This window comes from Paralichthys olivaceus, chromosome 16 (genome assembly GCF_024713975.1).
Source record: "Paralichthys olivaceus isolate ysfri-2021 chromosome 16, ASM2471397v2, whole genome shotgun sequence".
Taxonomy (NCBI): domain Eukaryota; kingdom Metazoa; phylum Chordata; class Actinopteri; order Pleuronectiformes; family Paralichthyidae; genus Paralichthys; species Paralichthys olivaceus.
In genome coordinates this window covers 15,653,535-15,675,299 of record NC_091108.1, presented here as the reverse complement: position 1 = coordinate 15,675,299, position 21,765 = coordinate 15,653,535, and the positions used below count along the sequence as shown (strand labels likewise).

At 39.1% G+C, this 21,765-nt stretch overlaps 2 protein-coding genes across 2 annotated transcripts; one reads left to right on the top strand and one right to left on the bottom strand.

Annotated features, from left to right (window-relative positions):
• The first annotated feature begins 111 nt into the window (after positions 1-111).
• cdc73 (cell division cycle 73, Paf1/RNA polymerase II complex component, homolog (S. cerevisiae)) lies at positions 112-20,235 on the top strand. The gene is made up of 17 exons (XM_020111075.2): positions 112-285; positions 974-1,079; positions 1,201-1,270; positions 1,435-1,497; positions 1,681-1,733; positions 2,346-2,434; positions 2,640-2,853; positions 5,021-5,119; positions 5,422-5,500; positions 7,893-7,957; positions 13,719-13,776; positions 15,348-15,383; positions 15,521-15,608; positions 17,334-17,495; positions 18,464-18,564; positions 19,115-19,256; positions 19,387-20,235. The coding sequence occupies exons 1-17, from the start codon at positions 155-157 to the stop codon at positions 19,421-19,423; spliced, it is 1,593 nt and encodes a 530-aa protein (XP_019966634.1). The 5' UTR covers positions 112-154; the 3' UTR covers positions 19,424-20,235.
• LOC109645469 (beta-1,3-galactosyltransferase 2) lies at positions 7,144-13,139 on the bottom strand. Its single transcript, XM_020111084.2, has 2 exons — positions 12,304-13,139; positions 7,144-10,733 (listed from the first exon to the last, which is right to left on the bottom strand). Exon 2 carries the CDS (start codon positions 10,552-10,554, stop codon positions 9,298-9,300), a length of 1,257 nt encoding a protein of 418 aa, XP_019966643.1. The 5' UTR covers positions 10,555-10,733; positions 12,304-13,139; the 3' UTR covers positions 7,144-9,297.
• Positions 20,236-21,765: the final 1,530 nt, after the last annotated feature.

Sequence of the window (21,765 nt, the reverse complement as noted above, 5' to 3'; positions counted from 1 at the left end):
CATTTAATCAAACACAGTCAAATCGTTGTGTAGAACCATCTTACCAAGGGTGCCACCGAGAAACAGAAAGAGAATTCAGATCAGGCATCCTGCGAGGCCACATGCTGTTTATAACTGGGGGCCTCGCAAACACACTACAACAAGAGAAGTGAAGATGGCGGATGTGTTGAGTGTTCTTCGTCAGTACAACATCCAGAAAAAGGAAATCGTCGCTAAAGGAGATGAAGTTATATTCGGGGAGTTCTCCTGGCCGAAAAATGTCAAGACCAACTACATAATCTGGGGGTATGTCGGTGTTAAAAATCCATGTGAACGTTTGTAGGCCGGCGGCTGCAGCTCATCGGTCGGTGCCCTGTGCTGCTGGTAACCGCGAACACTCGCTAGCAAACAGATGCTAACTCAACTCCACTACTCGTTGGTGTACTTCAAACTGAAAGCCCTGTTTAGTTGCTCTGAAGTTACATTTAAACAGTGCAGCCAACACTCCTGTGTCTCTACGTTTGCACTAATTCGTGTCAATTCACATTTTTTCAACTTAAAATACATTTAAGAGACGTGTAGCTAAATTTGCATTAGTGATGTGTGGCTAACTGACGGAGCTAATGTTGAGCTGTCTGTCCATGAAGTCAGGGCTCCGCTGGCTCAAGGGTAAAGAAGAATTGCGTGTTGAGTGTCTGCGTTCATGACTGGTAGTGGCCCTGTTCAAACGTTAGCTCATGAAGGGGTCAACAGATTAGCTAGCTAAATATCTGATGACAGTTTCCTGCTTAGTTGACAGTAGAACCCGTGTAACGTTGCCCTCATGAAGTTACTTGCACCTAAACACATTTCATATATCCACCACTATGGATTTTGCATTAGCTCCAACTTGCAGTGTTGATTTAAGTGGTGTTTTCATGATGATCAAATAATCATGAGGTCTGAGTGTTTTTTCCTCTTCCTCATGTTCTTTTCCTGTGTTTCTGTCTCTCAGTACTGGTAAAGAGGGCCAGCCCAAAGAGTACTATACTTTGGACTCTATCTTGTTCTTGCTCAACAATGTCCATCTCTCGCATCCATCCTATGTTCGAAGAGCTGCAGTAAGTAACTATCAAACTGAGCCAAACTGTCAAAAAGTCAAAACCCCGTTGCAGCCTCTTTTTTAACAACCGCCAGACTTCCTTAAATCTGCCCTGACTGTGTTTACATGTTTGCTTTTAGACAGAGAACATTCCTGTTGTCAGAAGACCTGATCGAAAGGGCTTGCTGTCATATCTCAATGGCGATAGTTGTAAGTAGCACTTATATGATCTCTGGTGATTTGTAAATTGTGGTTCTTTTCATGTTTAAGCTGTCAATGATGTGTTTCCCTAGCATAATGTCCTGATTTCCTTTAAGTTTTGACTTGGTCTAATAAGAATTTCTAACACGTGATCTAATTCTCTCCAATTACAGCTACATCAACGAGTATTGACAGAAGTGCACCTATAGAGATAGGGTTGCAACGGCCAACGCAAGGTAATTTTACACCATATTTATTTTGTTGTTGCTTCATGATTATTATAATTAACCAAATAAATGGTGGCTTTTGTTATGACTTTTGCTGCTATATTCAAATTTGTCATATTTTTGAAGACTTTTTTGAGAATGTCTGCTGCAAAACACAGTGACATAATAAAATGATTTTGTTCCTCCTCCCAGTCAAAAGAGCAGCTGATGAGGTATCTTCTGAAGCCAAAAAGCCAAGGATTGAGGTAAGTTGATAAGAATATGATTTATTTATACAAAACAACTGTAATATTAATTGGTCTTGATAATCACATGTTGTTCTGTGTACCTAAGTACCATTTTGGATTGTTTAACTGCCTTAGTTTGAATCTCAAATTTACACCTGCTGCAGGACACAGAACGAATTGTTAGTGAAGCTTGTAGTTGATGCTCATCTACATCTATTGTTGATGACATTATGGCAATGATAATGGGTGGCATATTTTAGTCTAATGCTTTTCAAATTATAATTTTTTTTATGACTGTTAAATTATTTTTATTATTTGCAATTTCATAAACATGGTGTTAAATCTGAATATAGATTTTGCAATAAATTAAGTAAATTTTGTTACAATTACAAAATCACTATCTTGCATACACGGCAAAAGAAATTGAATGTATATGGATGACGATAAGGGTCCTTGTTGTAGACAATGTCATTTTATTGTAAAGTCCAACTTTGTTTTCTGACTGATTTACAGTAGCGACAAGCAATAAAGTGTGTTTTGCAAATGTGCAAATTTAGCACTGACTGAAGATTACATTGTGGGTTATTCTGTAGTTTTCTCATCAAGTTTGTTCATGGCTTTGAATTTAAGGATGAGGAACGAGTGCGTCTGGACAAGGAGCGTCTTGCTGCCCGTCTGGAGGGCCACAAAGAAGGCATCGTGCAGACTGACCAGATCAGGTAACATGGATCCACCTTAATCATCTTACACTTGTGTTACATGATTTCTGTTTAACCTTTCAACACTTGTGGATTTTTTTATTCAACATGCATTATCAGTGTGGCGTGATGAGTATTAATAGCATGTTCAACACCTGCAGTTTCATGAGCTATTTAAATAAACAAAACATTTCCTCCTCTTCCTTTTCTTCTTCTCTTTCTCCAGATCTCTGTCTGAGGCCATGTCTGTGGAGAAAATTGCTGCCATCAAAGCCAAGATTATGGCCAAGAAACGTTCCACCATCAAAACAGATCTGGATGATGACATAACCCTGAAGCAGAGAAGCTTTGTGAATTCAGAGATGGATGTCACCAGAGATATTGTCAGCAGAGAGAGGGTCTGGAGGACCAGGACAACCATTCTCCAGAGCACTGGAAAGGTCAGTCTGCTTTGAGCAAATGACATCCAATCACATAGAGCTTTCAGGTTTTTCTTTTGTCACAGTAAATATATTTCCCTATATACATAGTGTGTGTCAGAGTAGTGAGTTTTCTTATATTCTTGCCTGCAAAGTGGTTTAGTTTTAGACCTTGACAGTTTTTAAATGGAATTTTGGCACTTTCATACGTATCTTGTTTGGCCCTGACCCTTCAGACTTTTCAGTTTAGTCACAACCAAAATAACAGGTGTGAAAATTGCCTTGGACCAAGGTTGGGACCAGTGGACCAAAATTAAGTTTGAGCAAAAGGGGCTGTCTCGATCTTGGATCCAACTGAATCATGGTTTTTGGTTGTTTACAGTGCGAAAACACCTTTTATTGGATAGTTCTGGAAGTACTGGAAGTTTAGAAATAGTTATCCAGGCTTACAGGACTGCAGTCTTGTGTAGAATATAATGTTTGAAATACAAGGGCGTTAGTTTGCTGCATTCAACCTGGTGTAGAATACCTTGCCTGTAATTGGTCATGGTGGAAGTAAAACTATAATGATATCACAGAAAAGAAATTATCAACATGAAGAGGTTCATTAATTTTCTCCATTCAAACAAAACAATGACCTGCTGAATAAACCAAGTGCTAGTCAGACATCCGCCCGTCCACAAACCAATCAATGTATTCACATAGACGCAGACCATGTAGATGATGACAACAGTACATACATATGTCACTCAATTTTTGTAATGAACCTTGGTTTAGCCTTTCATGTTTGACATTTTCCTTGCTGGAAGAGTCAGACGACAATTGGAACTGTACTCGAGAACAGCCTTCAGAGTTTGAAAACAGCTGTTCTAGTCTGCTGAACTCTCAAGGTGTGTGTGTGTGTGTGTGTGTGTGTGTGTGTGTGTGTGTGTGTGTGTGTGTGTGTGTGTGTGTGTGTGTGTGTGTGTGTGTGTGTGTGTGTGTGTGTGTGTGTGTGTGTGTGTGTGTGTGTGTGTGTGTGTGTGTGTGTGTGTGTGTGTGCATTTCCAGATGATCAAACCTCTTCTTCAATATAGAGAAACATGACAAATATAACCACTAGATGGCAGCAATGGCATGAGTTCTATCCAGTTTGAATTGACTTTCAAAAGATGGATTTAATGAACCACTGAAGAACTCTGAGCATGAAGTCAATCAACACTATAGCAAGAAATTATTCTAATAGAATATAAATTACTTACCATTTTTAATGTCCATTCCAATCCGGCTACCAAAAATAAAGAAGTATATCTAGTTTAAAAATCATTCTTTTCTTCACACTCTGTGTTTCCTATTGGAGCCGCTGTTAAAATTCAAAGGGAAATTACTTTTACAAGCACTGTAATTTAAGAGAACAGGAGGACATACTCAGCTATCAAAACCAGTGTCAGTGTTCATATAGGTACCTGGCTGTGAGTTTAAGTAACACTTCTACAAGAACAGACTTGCTCTGGAGATGTTGCATGATTTACATCAAATCCTAATCCATAGATTAGAGCATGTGTTAAAATAACAGTATATATATGTTCTCTAATTTCAATCGTTTATAATGCTCAACTTAGTTTTTAATGTTTACTAGAAATCACCTCTCATCTGTTTTGGACATTGATCCACACTGGTTTTGATTTGTGGCTGACTTTCTGAAGTTGCCCAAGAGGACCTCGTGTAAACAGCTCCCAACTGTGCAATCAACATGATATTTTTTCTTCCAACATTTCTTCTCGCGGTTTTCTGAACACATTGAAGAGTTAGTGCCGAGGATGGTCTAAAAGTCACCTGTATCCCTGTCCCTTTTAAAAGTTAGTTTTCTTCCCTGGGAATTATTTATGGTCATGATGGAAAAAGTCTGATTTGTTTTGGGGACTGATTTCTCAGTGCAGCTAGATTAAATTTAAGGGGGCTCTTTTTTTTTCCAGGTTCCATTCAGTAAAGACTAACATGTGATTCACTTTGCTGCGCATGCTTTTGCTCAAAATAGTGTATCAGAAAATATCATGGTCAAATTATAAAAAGGTTGAACAGCTCCTGTGATGAAAAGTTTTGTGTGATTCTTCTTTTTTCATCAGCCTTTGGCCACAGACCTGATAAGACAAACACACAGGATGAATGAAACAATAATGTTTTATATATCTGTGTCACATCTTTTCAGAACTTCTCCAAGAACATATTTGCCATTCTTCAGTCAGTGAAAGCCAGAGAAGAAGGCCGAGCTCCAGAACAGAGACCAGCACAGACCACAACTCAAGTGGTACAAATTTCATTTACTCTGCTTTATATTTGTGTCTCACATTCCAGTTTCTCCGGGTGTTCAAGGCAGTTAGTGACATCAGTCAAAATAATTGCGTGTATATTAACATCTTTACACTTAAAGGGAAAGACGTTTGAATGATGTTTTATTAAAATTAAGCATGAATTTAAACGGATGTAGAAACACTTGTTTCAACCAATAAAAGCATCAGTAACTCTATAAATTGCTACTACTGAGGTTTTCATTGAAAAGTATGACAGTTATAACAGTAATTATTTGTTTTTATTTCGTGCAATTTTCAGGACCCGTCCTTAAGGAACAAGCAGCCTGTCCCTGCTGCCTACAACAGATACGATCAGGAGCGATTCAAAGGAAAAGAGGGTGAGTTCGTGTTTCTCTACTCTTACTCTCAAGGAAGAAGAAGGTGTGTGGTAGTTAAAAAATAAGAGAGTTGTTGCTTAATTCAGATCTCCAACTACTCCTGGCTGACTGACTAATATATATGTGATATATTTTCACACTGAACACATTGTATCAGCCAGATTTCCCCTGAAGTGTGAGGACAAAAAGTAAAAATGGAGCTAATGAATTAGTGGTGGTTCTTTGGCCCAAGGTACATAAACTTTGGCTGAAATGGTTTTCATTTTAGAACAATGGGTACAAAATAAGATAACAAGACTGCTATTAAATACCAGATGCAAAGGCTTGTGATAAGAGGCAATTTTCCAGACACAGACCACATGTAAATTCCAGATGTAAGTTTAGTCACACAATTGTAAACAGGAAATGTAGTCCCAGGTTGTTTAAAATACTTTTGGCACACCTTTTATGTGGCACTAAGTTGTGAGAACTTGTTTGATGTCATTGTAGCTATTGATGATTATTATTAGTCTTTAAAGCTTAATCAAGATCTTATTTCTGTGATCATTTAATACAGTTAATGCAAATGTGTTGGCACATGACTAGATAAAGATTTATCAGGAAGTATATGCCTTTCCAATACAGACAGACTAGATAGAAATACAGCATATAGACTGTTATAGACATACCTGTCGAACATCTTACTCTTTGTTGTCATCTTGAATGATTTTCACATTTCCATAGTATCACTTTACTCTTTTCATTCAAGAAAAGTAATCAGTAGGAAGGTTCTGGGTTTAAACAACCCTCATGGAGTAAGTTGTGTAGCTAATGGATGGATATATTGAAAAATATTCATGGTTTCCAACAAAATACACACGTTTGCAGTATTTGCAAATAGTCAAGTGCTTACTTGTGTGATGCATTTCTGGTAATTTCCCCAGTAACTGCCCATTAAGACACCATTAGAGTGTGTTTGGTTAACAAGGACATCCCACTACTTACACCAGTACATGCTTTTATAGAGCCCTGATGTATTGCTGGTTTAATATCCCCAAAAATAATTAGTAAGAAAAAAACAGTGTTAGAGTCATAGTCAGATACTAGTGAAAAACAATCACACATATAGGAGCTAAAGGAATAATATAATTTACAATGCAATTTAACCAAGTTATGTTGATGTATGTAGGCCCAATGTATGACTTTATTTTGTGTTTGTATAGAGATTATTTAATAAAAACAGTAGATAGACTGATATGATCTTCAATGTTTATGTTGACAATGTGTATTATCAGTCTAATAAGTGTTATTAAGAAGAATACATTTTTAGTATTGTGTAATAACACACAGTGGAGGCTCTGCTTGGAGAATAATAATGATTATAATAATGATAATGGCCATGCTGACCTCCTAATGATGCATAATGTTGCAATAGTGTGATTCACTGATAGACGTCACAGATACTACCTTTGTTGGAGCTAAACCAGCGACTTACTGTCAACACCAGCTTTCTAAGGCTAGTGTGTCTCCAACTCAGCTGCACAGCTGCTTTCATACTCCCACAATTTGAATAAGTGTGAAAGTTCATTATTATTTATAATTATGTTGTGTTTTTGATGAGTTACTGAGTGTGTTAAGCAAATAGAGTCTGCAGACACAATGCATACAGCAGCACAGCATTATGTATTGTTTAGGAAACACAAAAAGAGCCAGTTTACATTATTGACAAGCAATTTGCAAGTAAGACAGAAAAAACTTTTTTTCCCATTCAAAAAGTCCCCCACATCATGTGTTAACTCGCCTTGCATTCAAAGTGTTGCCCCCATTCACAGAGATTTACTTTGTGCATGTTTGCAGACAAGGCATGCATCTTCAATTAGGCTTCGCTCAGCTCTTTTATAAAACCAAAAGATGGTCACACTTCACAATCTGTCTTTTAAGGCTAAAAAATCTTCAGCGCCATGTACATAAACTGCATGCTGCACATCCTCCCATGTGTCTGGGAAACGGTTTCTAACTTTGGCTGATGCTGGACATTTACCTGAGTGTGGAAATCAAACACAGCTTTCGTAATAATCCTAAATTTAACACAGCTGCACTAACTGTCAGGAATTTTACTGTGGTTTACTGGTGATTTTACACTCTCACCTCTTTTCCCCATTTGTAACAAATGCAGTCACATCACAGTTTAAGCTCTTTGTGTGCTTTGCCCAATTGTTTTTAACACTTGTGAAATGGATTCTACTTTTAGCACAAATGGTGAAAAATCTATAGATATAATGTTGAGCATATGCAAAGTTTCCTTAAGCGTTGGACAGTAGTTGTAAGAATTAAGGTGCAAATATTGTAATATTTTCATGCAACAAAAAAAATAATTCTGCCAGCTGTCTTAACTCATTGTGTGTGTCCTCAGAAACGGAGGGTTTCAAGATCGACACCATGGGCACCTACCACGGCATGACCCTGAAGTCAGTGACGGTAAGAACGGGGCTTCTTGTTTGCTGAAGAGTTAAACTGCATGTTTACATTTCATGTTGCCAGTACCTAGAAACAGACACTTTTTAATTGCTTGAAGCTGCTAAACCGAGTTTCAGTGTCACATTGCCCAAGTCTTATTTGTTTTATGGCAGTAAACACATAATGCATCATTCAGCTGACACATGCGTATGTTGGTGTTACACTTCGTTTATCTGCATATGCTTCCGTCTGAGTCTTGTATGTTATGTCATCAGAGGGTGTACATAAGGCCCTGTGCTGTTCTCTTTGTACACAAAAAATTTTTGTTCACCAAGACACTTGCATCACACATGATGTGTGATCCAAGAGATTATTATTGAGACTTTACACTTTTGTTTCTAGAGTTTTTCAGTAAAAATTATTTTACACATTTAAGCTTTCAACATTCTATTAAAAATAAATTCTGCTGGTCTTTCCTATTCCATTTGACCATATGAAAGAGAATCTGCAAAAACTACAGACAGGAACTATTTTTTCATAGATAGGACCTTACTCAATCAACAAGAGGATCTGTTGTTTAAGAGCCAAATGTAATTTTTATTTGTAATCTCCAAAAATGATTGATGGTCTGCAATCTCAGTCTGTAATTACTTAACTGTTAAAACTCTTTTAAAATGACTTCCCTGACTTTTGATATGCAAGTTAAAACGTTTATTGGCACTGTACCTTGTTGACTCTAGTTTTGAACTTGTATCTGCACATATAAATCATGTAGTATGATGCACATTATTCCAAAAAGTAGAGTAAGTGTGAACTAGAACTGTGAACACAAACTCTCCAATGGTTTGAATCAAGACATAGAAACTGTTTTCTTCCTTTGTACAAAATTGGCAATAATAATGAAGCACTTCATCAGTTTTTTCTCATTTATGCCGAGTTCCCATATAAAAAACATTGATAAATCCCTTCGTATGAGATAAAAAGGATTGGCACCCAAAGTTAACATAGATATGCAGGTTTCTTAAACTTTACCAAACCCACTACAAAGATAATTGACTCCTTTCTCGTCTCAAGGAGACAAGTTTGCCTCTCTGTTTTGAACTGCGATGGAATTTGTGTCTGAGGTCTTACAAATGTTACCAAGGTTACAGCTATGACAAATGTGGTAACACCAGAAAAGGGGAGTCATGTTTCCATGACTGCCAATCTGAGCTGGAGCTGACAGTTACCAGTGACTATGGCAGAGTAATATGACAATTGTACCTTTTCCCACTAAAGACAGAACCAGATGTTTGTGTGTTTTTTGTCGAGTATGAACGGGCTTAACAAAGAGCTTGTGAGTGTCAGTTATTGAGCTTTTTTCATTTAATCCTTTGGACTGCGTGCATCCTGCCCCCTCTCTCTTTAAATGTGTTGATGCAGGCATTGTGTTTGTTGCTTTGTAGGTGATGCCAGTATTTAAGTAGTTCATTGGGATGAAACCCATGCGATGTTATCAGATGGCTATACTTGCAGCTGGAGTAAGAAACCCGCCAGTGGTTGAATAGGAACTCATTGGGCGGTGGCACCGGCTCGATCCGGAGCTTGGCCAGGCATATTCCCACATACACATCCTCTAGATGCAGGTGAGGGATACTTAGAGATGCTTGGTAGATTTTTATCGCCAAGTCTCCAGATAAGACGTAACCAGTGCCAGAGCAGAAGGTGGGGTACTTCTCACTTGGGTACTGCTCTGGTGGCATGTACCATTTGCTGTTTTTATTTCGGTTAGGTGCAAAGCCTCTCATGTTATTTCCTGTGAAGTAATTCTTCCTGGGAAATAGTTCTGGCATGAGAAGCTTATATATGAGGTACTCTGTGTTGACGAACATGTCACTGTCCGTCTTCATGACATAGCTGGCCCGTGGGCAGTGCATTGCCACCCAATTCATTCCCATCAACGTCTTTATGGTCAGGTTTTTGTAGGAATCTACAAAGTCCTGCTGAATAATATCGTGATGCCTTTTGCTCTCTGCTTCTAGCATCCTTTGTTGTAAAAGTCCTAGCTCTCCCTCGTTTTTCCCCAACATGAAGAGCCGGATGATTCCCAGAGTCAGAGCGACACTCTCATTCCCCCACGTCTGACGTATAGCGTTCCTTGCCTCCACCTTCCGAGCCTCAGTGGCTATCAGTAATACAAGAAATGGGGCGGGTCTGTTTTCTGAACATTTGTCTTGCTCATTGATAACATAAGAGAAAGGCCCATGAGTTATCATTCCTTTAAGATCTCCCTCCCCACTTATGCTTGTGTTGGCTGCCAGGGTGTTGTCAGAACTTGGGTCTCGAGGAGAGGAGACACCTTCCTTCTCATGGAAGCTGATGTTGGCGTCAATCTTCAAAGTCGGCTGAGGAACAATGACAAACCTCCACATTGAATGTTCAGAGCTCATATTCAGTTTGGTTTTGGTGTTTTGAAGTCCCCCACCTCCATACACCACTGGATGACCTCTCCACCATGGCATACCTGTTAGCCTAGGCAGCCACACCTGGTGGACCAGAAAGACCAGTACACCCAACAGTGAGAGGAGATACAAAAGTTTAGCTGTGTGTGCACAACAGTGGCGTCGTCTCCACTGCATAGTTCTGTTAGCAGTAGTTTACTCAGTTGGTAGAAGTCCACTTGTCAGCAGGATTTGATCAAGTCTTGATCCCAGGAGATAAAGGGACGTTTATGTGATGAATTGACAAATGGACTGGTGTTGGTATTCCATTTCCATATACATGTATGTATATCAATTTGTTGATGTCCGGTGATGCCCTAGAAGACAGGAGATAAGAAGATGAAAATAAAATAGATATAGCCTATCACATAGTCCCATGAAAGCAGCTATAATCAATGATTTGATATTGGCAATGGCTGGAGTGTCTACATGGATAAAGGTGTTGTTCTGTGACAAACACAGAGAGAGATACCACTTGATTGTGCAGTTCCCTGTCACTCTGTGGCCCTGGTTTGATGCTGTGCAACTTTGTTTGGGTTAATTTCTACTATTTAATTTTTTTTTTACCAGGCAGCTTTTTATTGTAAATAATATTTACACTCCATTAAGCCACAGTATGCTAGCTACACATTAAGCAGCAAGATAGTGTTTTTCCCGCATTGAGAATTGTCAGGTGGCCACCTCCATCCAATTTTGAGCGGCCTCCGCCTCCAGACAAAATTCTAGTTCCTGTTTCCACAGAAGACATTACAGTGCAAACCGGATATAGTTATTTACCCTTTGTACGGATAAAAACTTAGCAGAATCGTAATCTGGGTCGTAATTGGGTCTTTTCATGTATGTTAGGATCGTAAAAATGTTTTTGCCAGCTCTGTTTGTAATTAAATGCTCCTCTGTGTCTTTATCATTCGCGCTGCACACTGCCAACCTGTGTGTGAGTGTCTCTGTGTCAGAGAGAGAGAGAGAGATAGATAGAGAGAGAGAGAGAGAGAGAGAGAGAGAGAGAGAGAGAGAAAGAGGGAAAAAGAGAAGGTGTGTGCGTATGTGTGCACACATAGGTGACTACGCAATGTGATATCGCTCTTATCCTTAAGAGGCTCTGTACAGCCCCTGCATTATTTTCAGCCAGGAAAAACCCTGAGATATTTTTTGAGAAAAGAAGAATGTTGAAAGTAAAGTAAAAATTGCACAACTTAATAAGTAAAAGTAGGTGATTGTGAATTTAATTTTGGGATTTGCATTGTAAAAAGACATATGCCCTTCCCAGTCTGTTCTCTTGTGGCTCTACAGATGACTTGAAAATCCAATGCAGTAGATAATGACAAGTCTTTGGCATGTTCTAAACTACCAGGCATAAAAAATTATTGGTTCACATTTTTTCACAGGAGGCTAATGCTAATTTTTTTTTTTTCAAGACTTTATCTGCTTACATATCTGACATTCTAACTTTTGATGTAGGCCACTTGATCTTTGAAGGAAATGATTTCTTATAGTGTTGCTTTCAGTGCAAGAATGAACTGAATTATGTTTTACATTCACAACTCGACATTCCTTTGGCCTTGAACAGAACCCAGACGAGGAATGGTTAATAACAGCCTATGTTTGCATGCTGCACTATTCTCTCAGTTGTTTACTGAATTACACACTACCCAGACAAGACAAAGACTGGTTTGTGAGAGCTCACAGAAGAACCGCAAAGACTTCTGTTGCCTATCTAGCATGCAGAAACTGAAATTGAAACTGTTTCCTGTAAAAAAAAACAGGAAACACCCTTCACATTCTGTACAGTACACAAAACTGATTATTGATTTTGCAGCATGAACTATTTCTTCATCGCAGCATTGTGTTGGTATGCATTTGTTTTTAAGGCTTCAGAACAAAACGTACCTGTTTTCTTCTAAGTACTCGCTTATTTCTTGAATCCATTCCTGTGATGAAATGCAATCCTCACACACTGATCTTCCTCTTGGTCTCACGTACAGTTGAGGTCCTCATTATTTACTTTGACATGTTACAAATCAGCCTTTCTTATAATTAGAAGGTGAAACTAATGGTCTTCTTTATCAGTATAGCAGTCTCTTGAAAAATGTATTACTCTTCCAGGAACTCGTGGTTATCTAACACATGCATGAAAAAAAGATATGTGTCTGTGTGCATCAGCAGCACAGGTGTCAGGGCTCCAGTGTTGTAGTCTCTCTGTCTTTGGCGCATTGTCCCCAGTGGCTTGATGCCAACGGTGCTGCTGCTGATGCTTCCTCTGGCCAAAGGCAGAAGAAAGACGGCAGCTGACAGTTAGCGATGGTCCTTTCACTGTCCTCTCACTCCATGGTGTGAATATTACTGCAGCAGTCGATAGATTGGGTAATTCTCTGGATGATGCATAACCATGCTAATGCTTCCTCTTGCTTCTCTCTTTCCTCTGATTCACATGCTCTTGTGTTATCTTCCCTCCCCCTATCTGCTTCTCTTCCCTTTTTTCGTTTCCATTTTCCTCTTTTCACCCTCCTCATTCAGCAGCCGATCTGTGCCGTCTCGTTGTCTGTGAGAGCGCTAAGGCTAGGAGGGTGAAAGCGGCGGGGGAGGAGAAAGATGGGGCAGGGGGCAGCGCTGTGAATTGTGTATTCATTCTGAAAGCAGCTCCAGGCTTGGTAGCAGTACGCTCTCCTACCACGTCACGCCTTCTCTGCTGCTGCTGTTGCTGCCTACTCCGTTGTGGGGGGAGGGGTTGCTCTGCTGACCTATATGAAATCCTGCCCACTCTTCAAAAAGGATAATAAAGCACTAGCATGATGTGAACTAATAGGAGAGAGATGAGAAACATTCATGTCAGCACCTCCACAACCGCTTCCTCTTAACTTGTGCACGCATGGACAGTGCAGCTCAAAACCCCATTTTAGTCCCAGTCACTTGTCCTGGGTGATGATTAGGACACTCAATTAATACAATCTTTCTGCTGTGCTCATTCAGTCGTGATGGACTGTTGCCTGAATTTTCAAGCATTGTCATTTAAATTCGACTACTGTATGACTGGGAGCAGCATGTTCCATGTTTCTCAAGGAGAATTATATAAACAAGGAAAAAGGGTTGCAGCCTTTCTATGGAAGTTGTCCCAATTCAACCCTTTTCTTCATATTGTTTGGAGCTTTTAAATCTTGAATTCTCAAAGTCTCTATAAGCACTAGGTTAGGCTTTTTGACGCACACCAACACAGCCTGATATTGCTGCAATATTCTATTCATATAAGATTTGCAGTATAGTATGTTTGCTGCATGTTTATGACCTTGGGATGTTGTGTTTTCCAGGAAGGAGCATCTGCTCGGAAGGCCCAGACCCCTGCACTGCAGCCTGTCCCTCGTCCTGGTTAGTTTTTATTGCTTACAACTACATACATTCATGCAGAAGACTCCTGACATTGTTTTAGTGAAAGTTTACTGACAATTTTGTTATGCATTACAAGGACCAAGGAAAAAGTGGATTTCTTATAGAACAGCACAGGTAACAGAGCATCAATAGTATATGCAGAGTTCTGCTAACACTTGTAGCCAACTTAGGTTAAATGTAATAAAACAGTGTAAGGATCTTCTATGACTGTATGAAAAACAGTAGTGGGGGAACCTGTACAAGTATATGGGGTTCTCCTCCACTGGATTCATCTTGATGTTTTGCATTTGAATGGACCTGAAATCAACAACAAACTGAGTAAGTTTCACCAACACAAATTAAAGTGGGGTTTTTTTGTGTTGTTGTTTGTCATGCACCATCTGCTCCTTCCTCCTTATCTATTTCATGCATTCCTTTGCATATTGGATATGCAGGGAAGGTCTGAGCAACTGATGGAAAAGCTACAGTGTAACAAAGCAGCTTTTCTTCTCCTGTTTCACAGTTAGGTTGTGGCTTTTCCCCGTTTTCTGAATTCCTTAAGGGTTGCAAATGTTAAACCTCTTCTCTGCCTCAATTGTACTTCATTTTTTTATTAACCTGAAGTTGTGTTGAAAACTATAAAAAAACTGCAACATCCACTTTCTGTGATCATCCGATGCTAACTCCTATGGGGACTTGCACCAAATCCCATCCCCCTAGTTTTCAGTTGTCGGAAAATCTCAGGCAGCAGTCTGCACGTGTCATTCATCTGGTCTTCCTTCCCATAGCTTAGAGGAGAAACACTGCATTATCCAACCAGCCAGTCAGAGTTCAGACCCTTACTGCAGTTCACATTATTAGCTAGTATCTTTAAGATGTCCATGTACAAGAAGAGAAGAGGCAAAACCTTTCGTCACTGTTTTTTGGCTCATGATCAGACTGTGCTACCTCTTTTTCTCTAAAAATGAACTTGGGGTTGCCAATTTTTGCTACATATGGCATATTTACACACACATTATTTTTAGATGAAACTACCTCCCTGCGAGAGACTTTATCTTGCAAAGAAGAATCACACTCCTGTTTGGCTCATGCTGCCTTAAGTTACTCATCCACAGTTTTTATTTTTATTTTAGGAATGTCTTAGATCACAACATGGCAGCATCTATCTATGTGTTGTGACTGATGACAAGACTGATTCATTTTGGATGCATTTCCCTTTTTAATAAACTAATTGCAGTGTAGAGATCTTTTACATCTTAAATTTTATGTTAGGGTTTAAAGTTAGGCTTCTGCTTTAACCTCTGAGGAATGGTTCAGTTATAAGATGTTGATGTTTGTAATAATAATAATAATTGTCATTGCAATTTAGTAGATAGGGTAATGAGAAAATCATAATTAATATTGAAAATAATCATCATACCAGCAGGAACCTGTAACAGTAGAAACAGCAAAGTAATTTATGTAGGTATCATATCAGTATTGTGTCTGCTTTGTATTAGGTTTATTTCTGCCTCCATATGTGTGGATGTGCTCATAAACTTAACACCTTTTCCTTGTCTTTTTCATTCAAGTTTCACAAGCCAGACCTCCACCAAATCAGAAGAAAGGTATATTCTTTTTTTGCTTTCCTATATATAAAACACTGCTGTTTTACATTAAACCTCTTTTTTTCCTATATTGATCCGTCTGTCCAACACGTTATCTGTGTTTAGATCTTTTATTTTGCCTTTTTTTTGTTCTACAGGTTCCCGGACACCCATCGTCATCATCCCTGCCGCCACCACCTCACTCATCACAATGCTCAATGCTAAGGATCTTCTGCAGGATCTAAAGTAAGCATACACTCCTGTTTGAAAATGATTTTAATTATCCTCACTGTCTCACTTTTGTGGCAATTTGAGAAAATCTTAGTTTTTGGTGTTTTTAGTAACTTAAAGGTACAGTGTGTAGAATTTAGTGATATCTAGTGTTGAAATTGCATGTTGCAGCTGAACACCCTTCACCTCACCCTCCCCTTGCAAACATGAAAAAGAAACTGGTAGCCTTTAATTGTCATAAAAACTCAAAAGGTGTTTAGTTTGTCCAGTCTGGACTAATGTAAAAAACATGGTGGCCTCCGTAGAGAGGGTCCCCTCGATGTAAATATAAAGTATCTCAATATAAATGGTCTTTTCTGGTGTAAAGAAAACTACAATTCATACAATTTAGATGAAACGAACTAGTGGAAACATCATGAGAATTATTCTACATTCAATTTCTGCCAATAGTTCCCTTTCACCTAAGTCTTACACACTGGACCTTTTAATACTGAGACAGCAGTGAGGGCTCATTCCAAAACAATTTTTTTTAAAACACATTTAATAGGCTTAAAAAAATGGAGCTACAGTAAACACTATATTGTTATATAATTACTGGGAAGATTATCAGATTCTTTTTTTTATAAAATGAAGCACAGAATGGCCCTTGACATGTGAATACTTTTTTTCTCAATATACACAGTATCAAATGAGTCGGTTAATTAAAAAGCTACTTTAAAGCATTTCACTACATTAGACAGCAAACATAGCCTGTGTGATTTATAACATTTTTCAAATGAAGCATAAAATTGTTGCATGTACCAACATATGCATTATTTTTACCAATGATTTAACCTACCAGACGTACACATAAGTTCATCATACACTCTGTACTCACTCTGCCTTAATACACTCAGTGGCAAAATATGAACTTAAAGTTTTTGATGTGTCAAATGTGAGAAAAATATAATTTCCTGTAAACCATACACATGCAATATGTGATGCACATAGCAACTGTGTTCAGGTTTAACCACATCAACAAACAACAAATGTTAGACAAAGCCACACACTTCTTGTGTGAGAAAGAATGTACCTCAACAGCAATACATCACACAGTCCTCCTTTTCCCACGACTCTAAAATATTACTCTTCAGTCTGAGAAATCCCACCTGAGATTGTAATATCGTTTATCTCCTCACTTTTATACCGGGTATTTTTACCTGATATGAGGTTGATTCAGAAGGTCACATTATTATGCAGCTGGTTCTGAAAAACAACACAAGAAGGAAGAAGAATTTTACATCAGTACAGAAAATTATCAGGGAATCGCTTTGTTTTCAATTTAAGGAAACAAATTGAGTAACATCATTGAACCTGTCGCTCTTTCCAGTTCCCAAACTTTCTCACAGAACAAGATCAGTCGGCCTTTCAGTGAACAATATAATACTGACACTTGATGCCAGTAACTAAATGGTATGACATGATTCACTGGAGGCAGAATTAACCACCTTTTACTGATGGAGGCAGATTAATCACTTACAGATTCTATGAAATAGTTTAGCATCGCTATGTCATGTGGAGAAAGCTGGCGAGATGTGCTGTGGCATGTACTGTTCCAGAGTCAAGTTACACAGAGGGGGGGGTTAGTCAGTTGAATGTAATGTGTGTATTCAACATGTTACATGGCAAAGTGAAACTGCACAAAGTAGAGGGTTATAAACGAAAATGAGAAGTTAAAATATATTGTTTGTAACTCACCAGGTTTGTCACATCAGAAGAGAAGAAGAAGGGGGGCATCCAGCGCGACAATGAGGTTCTGCTTCAAAGACGCAAAGACCAGATCCAGCCTGGTGGCACGACACTGAGTGTGACTGTGCCTTACCGCATCATCGATCAGCCGCTCAAGCTGGCTCCACAAGACTGGTGAGCACTTAGTGATTTATTTACATAAAACCAGCGATGTCTCTAGAGATGGCGTAACTCAATCTCGATTTACATGAAATATCATCAAAAAGAATTTGTTTGCTAAATATAATCCTATGTTGTTGATTCCTCTGTCGTCTAGTTAGCCTCAAACTATTTCTAGGTGTGAGCAGAAACGGTTTTTCGCTGTAATCATAACATGAACCAGCCACATGTCAGACCGCTCTTTAGATGACTCAGCTGTTGACACCTGAGTCATTACATTTTAACAAATAGGATTCAGGAGCTTAAATGTAGCCTGTGTCAGAAGCACAAGTGTTTAGAATCTTAACTGGTAGGAGATCCTTGCCTCTCTGTCGTCCCTTTCATTGATTTTTAGATGTATAAGAGAGGTTTCTTTTTTTATTGTTCAAAGGGTGAGGATTTAGATCTGTTTTTCCTGCTGGTGTGTTACCAGGGTTTTCACCACCCTGTACATTTCTCTTACAATAGTTGTTCTTTAGTTTTTATAATATCATCCCTAAGTGCAGAAACCATGTAGTTCAAAGTGAATAAAATCCACACGTAAAAAAAAACAGCATGCTGCAAAGACAAACGCAGTGATCATGAAAAAGCAGCATGATGTCAAACACTGCACCATTAGTATGCACTGGTGGCAGGTAATGTGGTTTTATGTTAAATATGAAATATTCTGTATTTCTATGTCCCTGCTCTGGCAACCGCCAGAGGGATCATGTTTTTGGTTTGACGACCATCCCTGTTTGACCAGTTGTCACTTGGACTCAATGATTAACTGATGAAGATTTCAGAGGTCAAAGGTGATCTCATGAGTTTGGAAATTGTAGAAATTGCTCTGGTTGGCAGAGGCATGCAACCACTGGGCATTTATTCCAGCTTTATCCAGCTGAGATATGAAGCACATCTGTCTCTGTTTCATGACAACAACCGGAGGATGTTCCTTCTTGCAGGGATCGAGTGGTGGCTGTATTCGTGCAGGGACCTGCCTGGCAGTTTAAAGGCTGGCCTTGGCTGCTGCCCGATGGATCTCCGGTCGACATTTTTGCCAAAAGTAAGTATATTTTTTACTAATGACATTGTTACCACCCTGGCAGCAAGGTTACAGCTTACATTTATAGAATGGCTTCAATCTATAAACAATATATAGTGGTCAGCTTATTGTTTGTGTGCCGGTCAAATGTTTCAAAGTCCCTCACCAGTAGCTTATTAAACCCCCTAAAAGTTTTCTCTGTTCATCAAAATGACATATTCAAAATATGTGTCATGAAAAAAACAACCACAATGACTCAAATGTAAAAAAAAAAAAAAGCATTTTCAGATACTGAGACCCACCGAAGTTGACAGGATGGGTTTCTTAGGTTTGTGACATCACAAACCCTGGCTTTTTGAATCCGTATTTAACAGTCTGACATTGGTTTATTGTGGGGTAAAGGTAAAATTATTCAACCAATGGCATTGACTATTTATTTTGCTGTATAAACAGCACATGGAGAACTTGTTTTAAATTTGAATTTTCACTGGATTAAAAAGGCAGCTGAACTTTTTAGTTCTGCACAAAACCTGGATTCTTCAGTGTAAATGTGCGGATGATTTCCCTTCAGTTCGAGCCTTTCATCTGAAGTATGACGAGGCAAAGACAGACCCAAATGTGCAGAAGTGGGATGTGACCGTCCTGGAGTTGAGTCACCACAGGCGCCATCTGGACCGGCCTGTCTTCCTGCGTTTTTGGGAAACCCTCGACAGGTGTTTATTCTCATGCTTCTTATATACGCAGCTTTTTGTCTACTCTTTGCCCTTTTTCTTACGAACGATGTAATTAATTTACTCATTCTGACTCAAACTAAACTTTCTTCCCTTCTTTCTCCTTCATCAGATACATGGTGAAACACAAATCTCACCTCAGGTTCTAAACCCAGATCACAGCGTCCATCCCCGAAAGTCCCACAAATAAATTCTCTTCAAGGTCCAGCTCTCGCAGAGGTATCCCCTCTGATCCAAGCTGCCATCCCATCTTCTAATATGATCCCCATGACAACAACAACAGGAGGAGGAGGGGGACAGATCACTCAGTGGTCCTCCTCCTGCACTTCTTCTGGGACTCCTAATGCAATGTGCTGGATTTGTTGCTCTGGACACTGGAGAGGAGGTTTTTGTGTTTATGTTGTAATTGTTTTCTAATGTTTTCATGTAGTTAAATGAAATTACCAAAATATGTTTTATATAAAAAAGGCAACGTACTGTGGAAACAATTTAAATGAGATGTTAAGCAACATAAGGGGGTGGGGGGGAGCTGGGTTTGTCAGTGGCAAAAACAGATTATTGTGAATTCAGTTCAGAAACGTTTAGATGAAAGTGAAAGTATCTCTCGGTACAGCCACTCAGTTTGAGGAAAGAGACTCCCTTCATACTTATATTATTTTTTCTATTTTGGGTGTTTGTGTTCTGAATGTACATAAATGATGAAACCTGTTCAAGCAGAGAGGACAATGCAGTTAAGGGATTTAATTTAGAGAGCTACTCTGCTCCGGCTCAATGAAAGAATCTCAGTCAAGCAGCCAGTTCCTAGTTCAGTTTTCGGCGGTTCAGCACATCTGGGTCATGCAATGACACTGTTTAAGTCTTCTTTTTCTTCTTTGTTGGTTTCAGCTAGAGGAGAGACATGATGCAAGTATTGCTTTAAGTCATCACATAAAAATAGACAATAAAGCCTCAGAGAAACAAACATGTGTGCTGCCTGTTGAAGATTGTCCATGTTTACTTTGTTCATATTTTTCTCAGTAGTTTCATTTGAGGTTTTCATGCTTCCTGCCGATGACACCCAGAATCACTTAAGTGATTTCATTGAAAGAAAACGTGAGACGTGACAAAATAAAGAATAAACAAGTGAACACTGGTTCAGTGAGTAGTTGTGGTGAGACACTCCACCCTTTTTCACTTCCTTTTCCCGATCGACATTTTGTAGTAATGAAACTAAATAAATCAAATCTTTAGCCCACTGTAATGTTCAAATCATGACTACTTTTGTTGAATTACATGGTTATAAATGTAGGTGTAGGAAGCTTTTAAGACATTTCAATGATGCATTTCACTGCACATTACCTCTCTTTATTCTATCGCTTAGATCAAAAGCAAACAATTACATTTAGGAACCCTGGTCTTTAAAGAGCGTTTTATTTTATGCAGAGGGGATAAAAGTGTGTGAGAGAAGCTCAGTCCTCACTTAGTTTTCCTTGGATTACTTGGTTGGCTGCACTTTGGATTGATTGGAATACTTCACTCACTTTTAACTTTTTTTTTCTTTGGATTGCTTCCACAATTTCTTTGAACCAACACACAGGAACAAAGGAAAACATCACGTTGACATTCATGCCATTTCCTCTGTTGTTAGCAGACAAGAGGAGGCAGTGGTGTTTGTGCAGCCTTCGGCACACTCCAGGAAGCAGGCAAAAGTAGATGTTTCCTTCAGATTTTTAACCGAGGAGAGAACTGAGAAGTCAACCTCCAGCTCCTTCTGAAAAGCCTGTGATGAAAGAGCAGGTCAATCCAGAGTCCTTCACAGACATTTTTCATGCTTTCATGACTCAGCTGCAGGACCAGATGATGGACTCAGAGAAGAGAAAGCAGGAATTTGAAGACTCCACTCTGCTGGAGTCTCTGCCCAGCTGTGCCATCGCCTCTCAACAGTAAGTTATGCATGATGACTGGAAGCTTCTTTTATAATTTCACTTAACACCTTGTCGTTATTTTGGATGTTCCAACCTTGATTTGATCAAAGTTAATGTTGAGTTTGATTTGAGGGAAAAACTGCACACACTGATCGCTGTGGACTGCATTTTGTTTGTTCTAAAAATACTTTTCTGTGCTTATAAATATCAATGTGGGTTGCATATGTCTTAATGTTTCCTTGTGGTTTCCTTCTCTTCAGATCCAGGTGCAATCCTCCATCAGACTGGTCAGCTTGAAGGAGTCTGTGATGCACAGCTGCATCAAGTGGCTCCTTCAAAATCAAGATGGACCGTCTCTTGAATGCGCTCGTCCAAATTATCAATGAGGACTTGGAGAATGCCACTTTTGTGGCATTCTGTTTTTAAATTACGCTTGTCTGGTCTTGATGCCCGCTCAAAACGCTTTACTGTACAGCTTATTACCATTCACCCATTCATACTCATTCATACAGTGCCTCTATAGGTAGCACTTTTTCTATGAGGGGCAATTCAGGGTACAGTGTCTTGCCCAAGAACACCTTAGTGGG

Coding starts and splice junctions, on each gene's coding strand:
- cdc73 (XM_020111075.2), top strand. CDS start 155: ATGGCGGATGTGTTGAGTGTTCTTCGTCAGTACAACATCCAGAAAAAG. Junction 7,958..13,718: donor TGACCCTGAAGTCAGTGACG/GTAAGAACGGGG, acceptor TGTGTTTTCCAG/GAAGGAGCATCTGCTCGGAA. Junction 13,777..15,347: donor GCAGCCTGTCCCTCGTCCTG/GTTAGTTTTTAT, acceptor TTTTCATTCAAG/TTTCACAAGCCAGACCTCCA.
- LOC109645469 (XM_020111084.2), bottom strand. CDS start 10,554: ATGCAGTGGAGACGACGCCACTGTTGTGCACACACAGCTAAACTTTTG.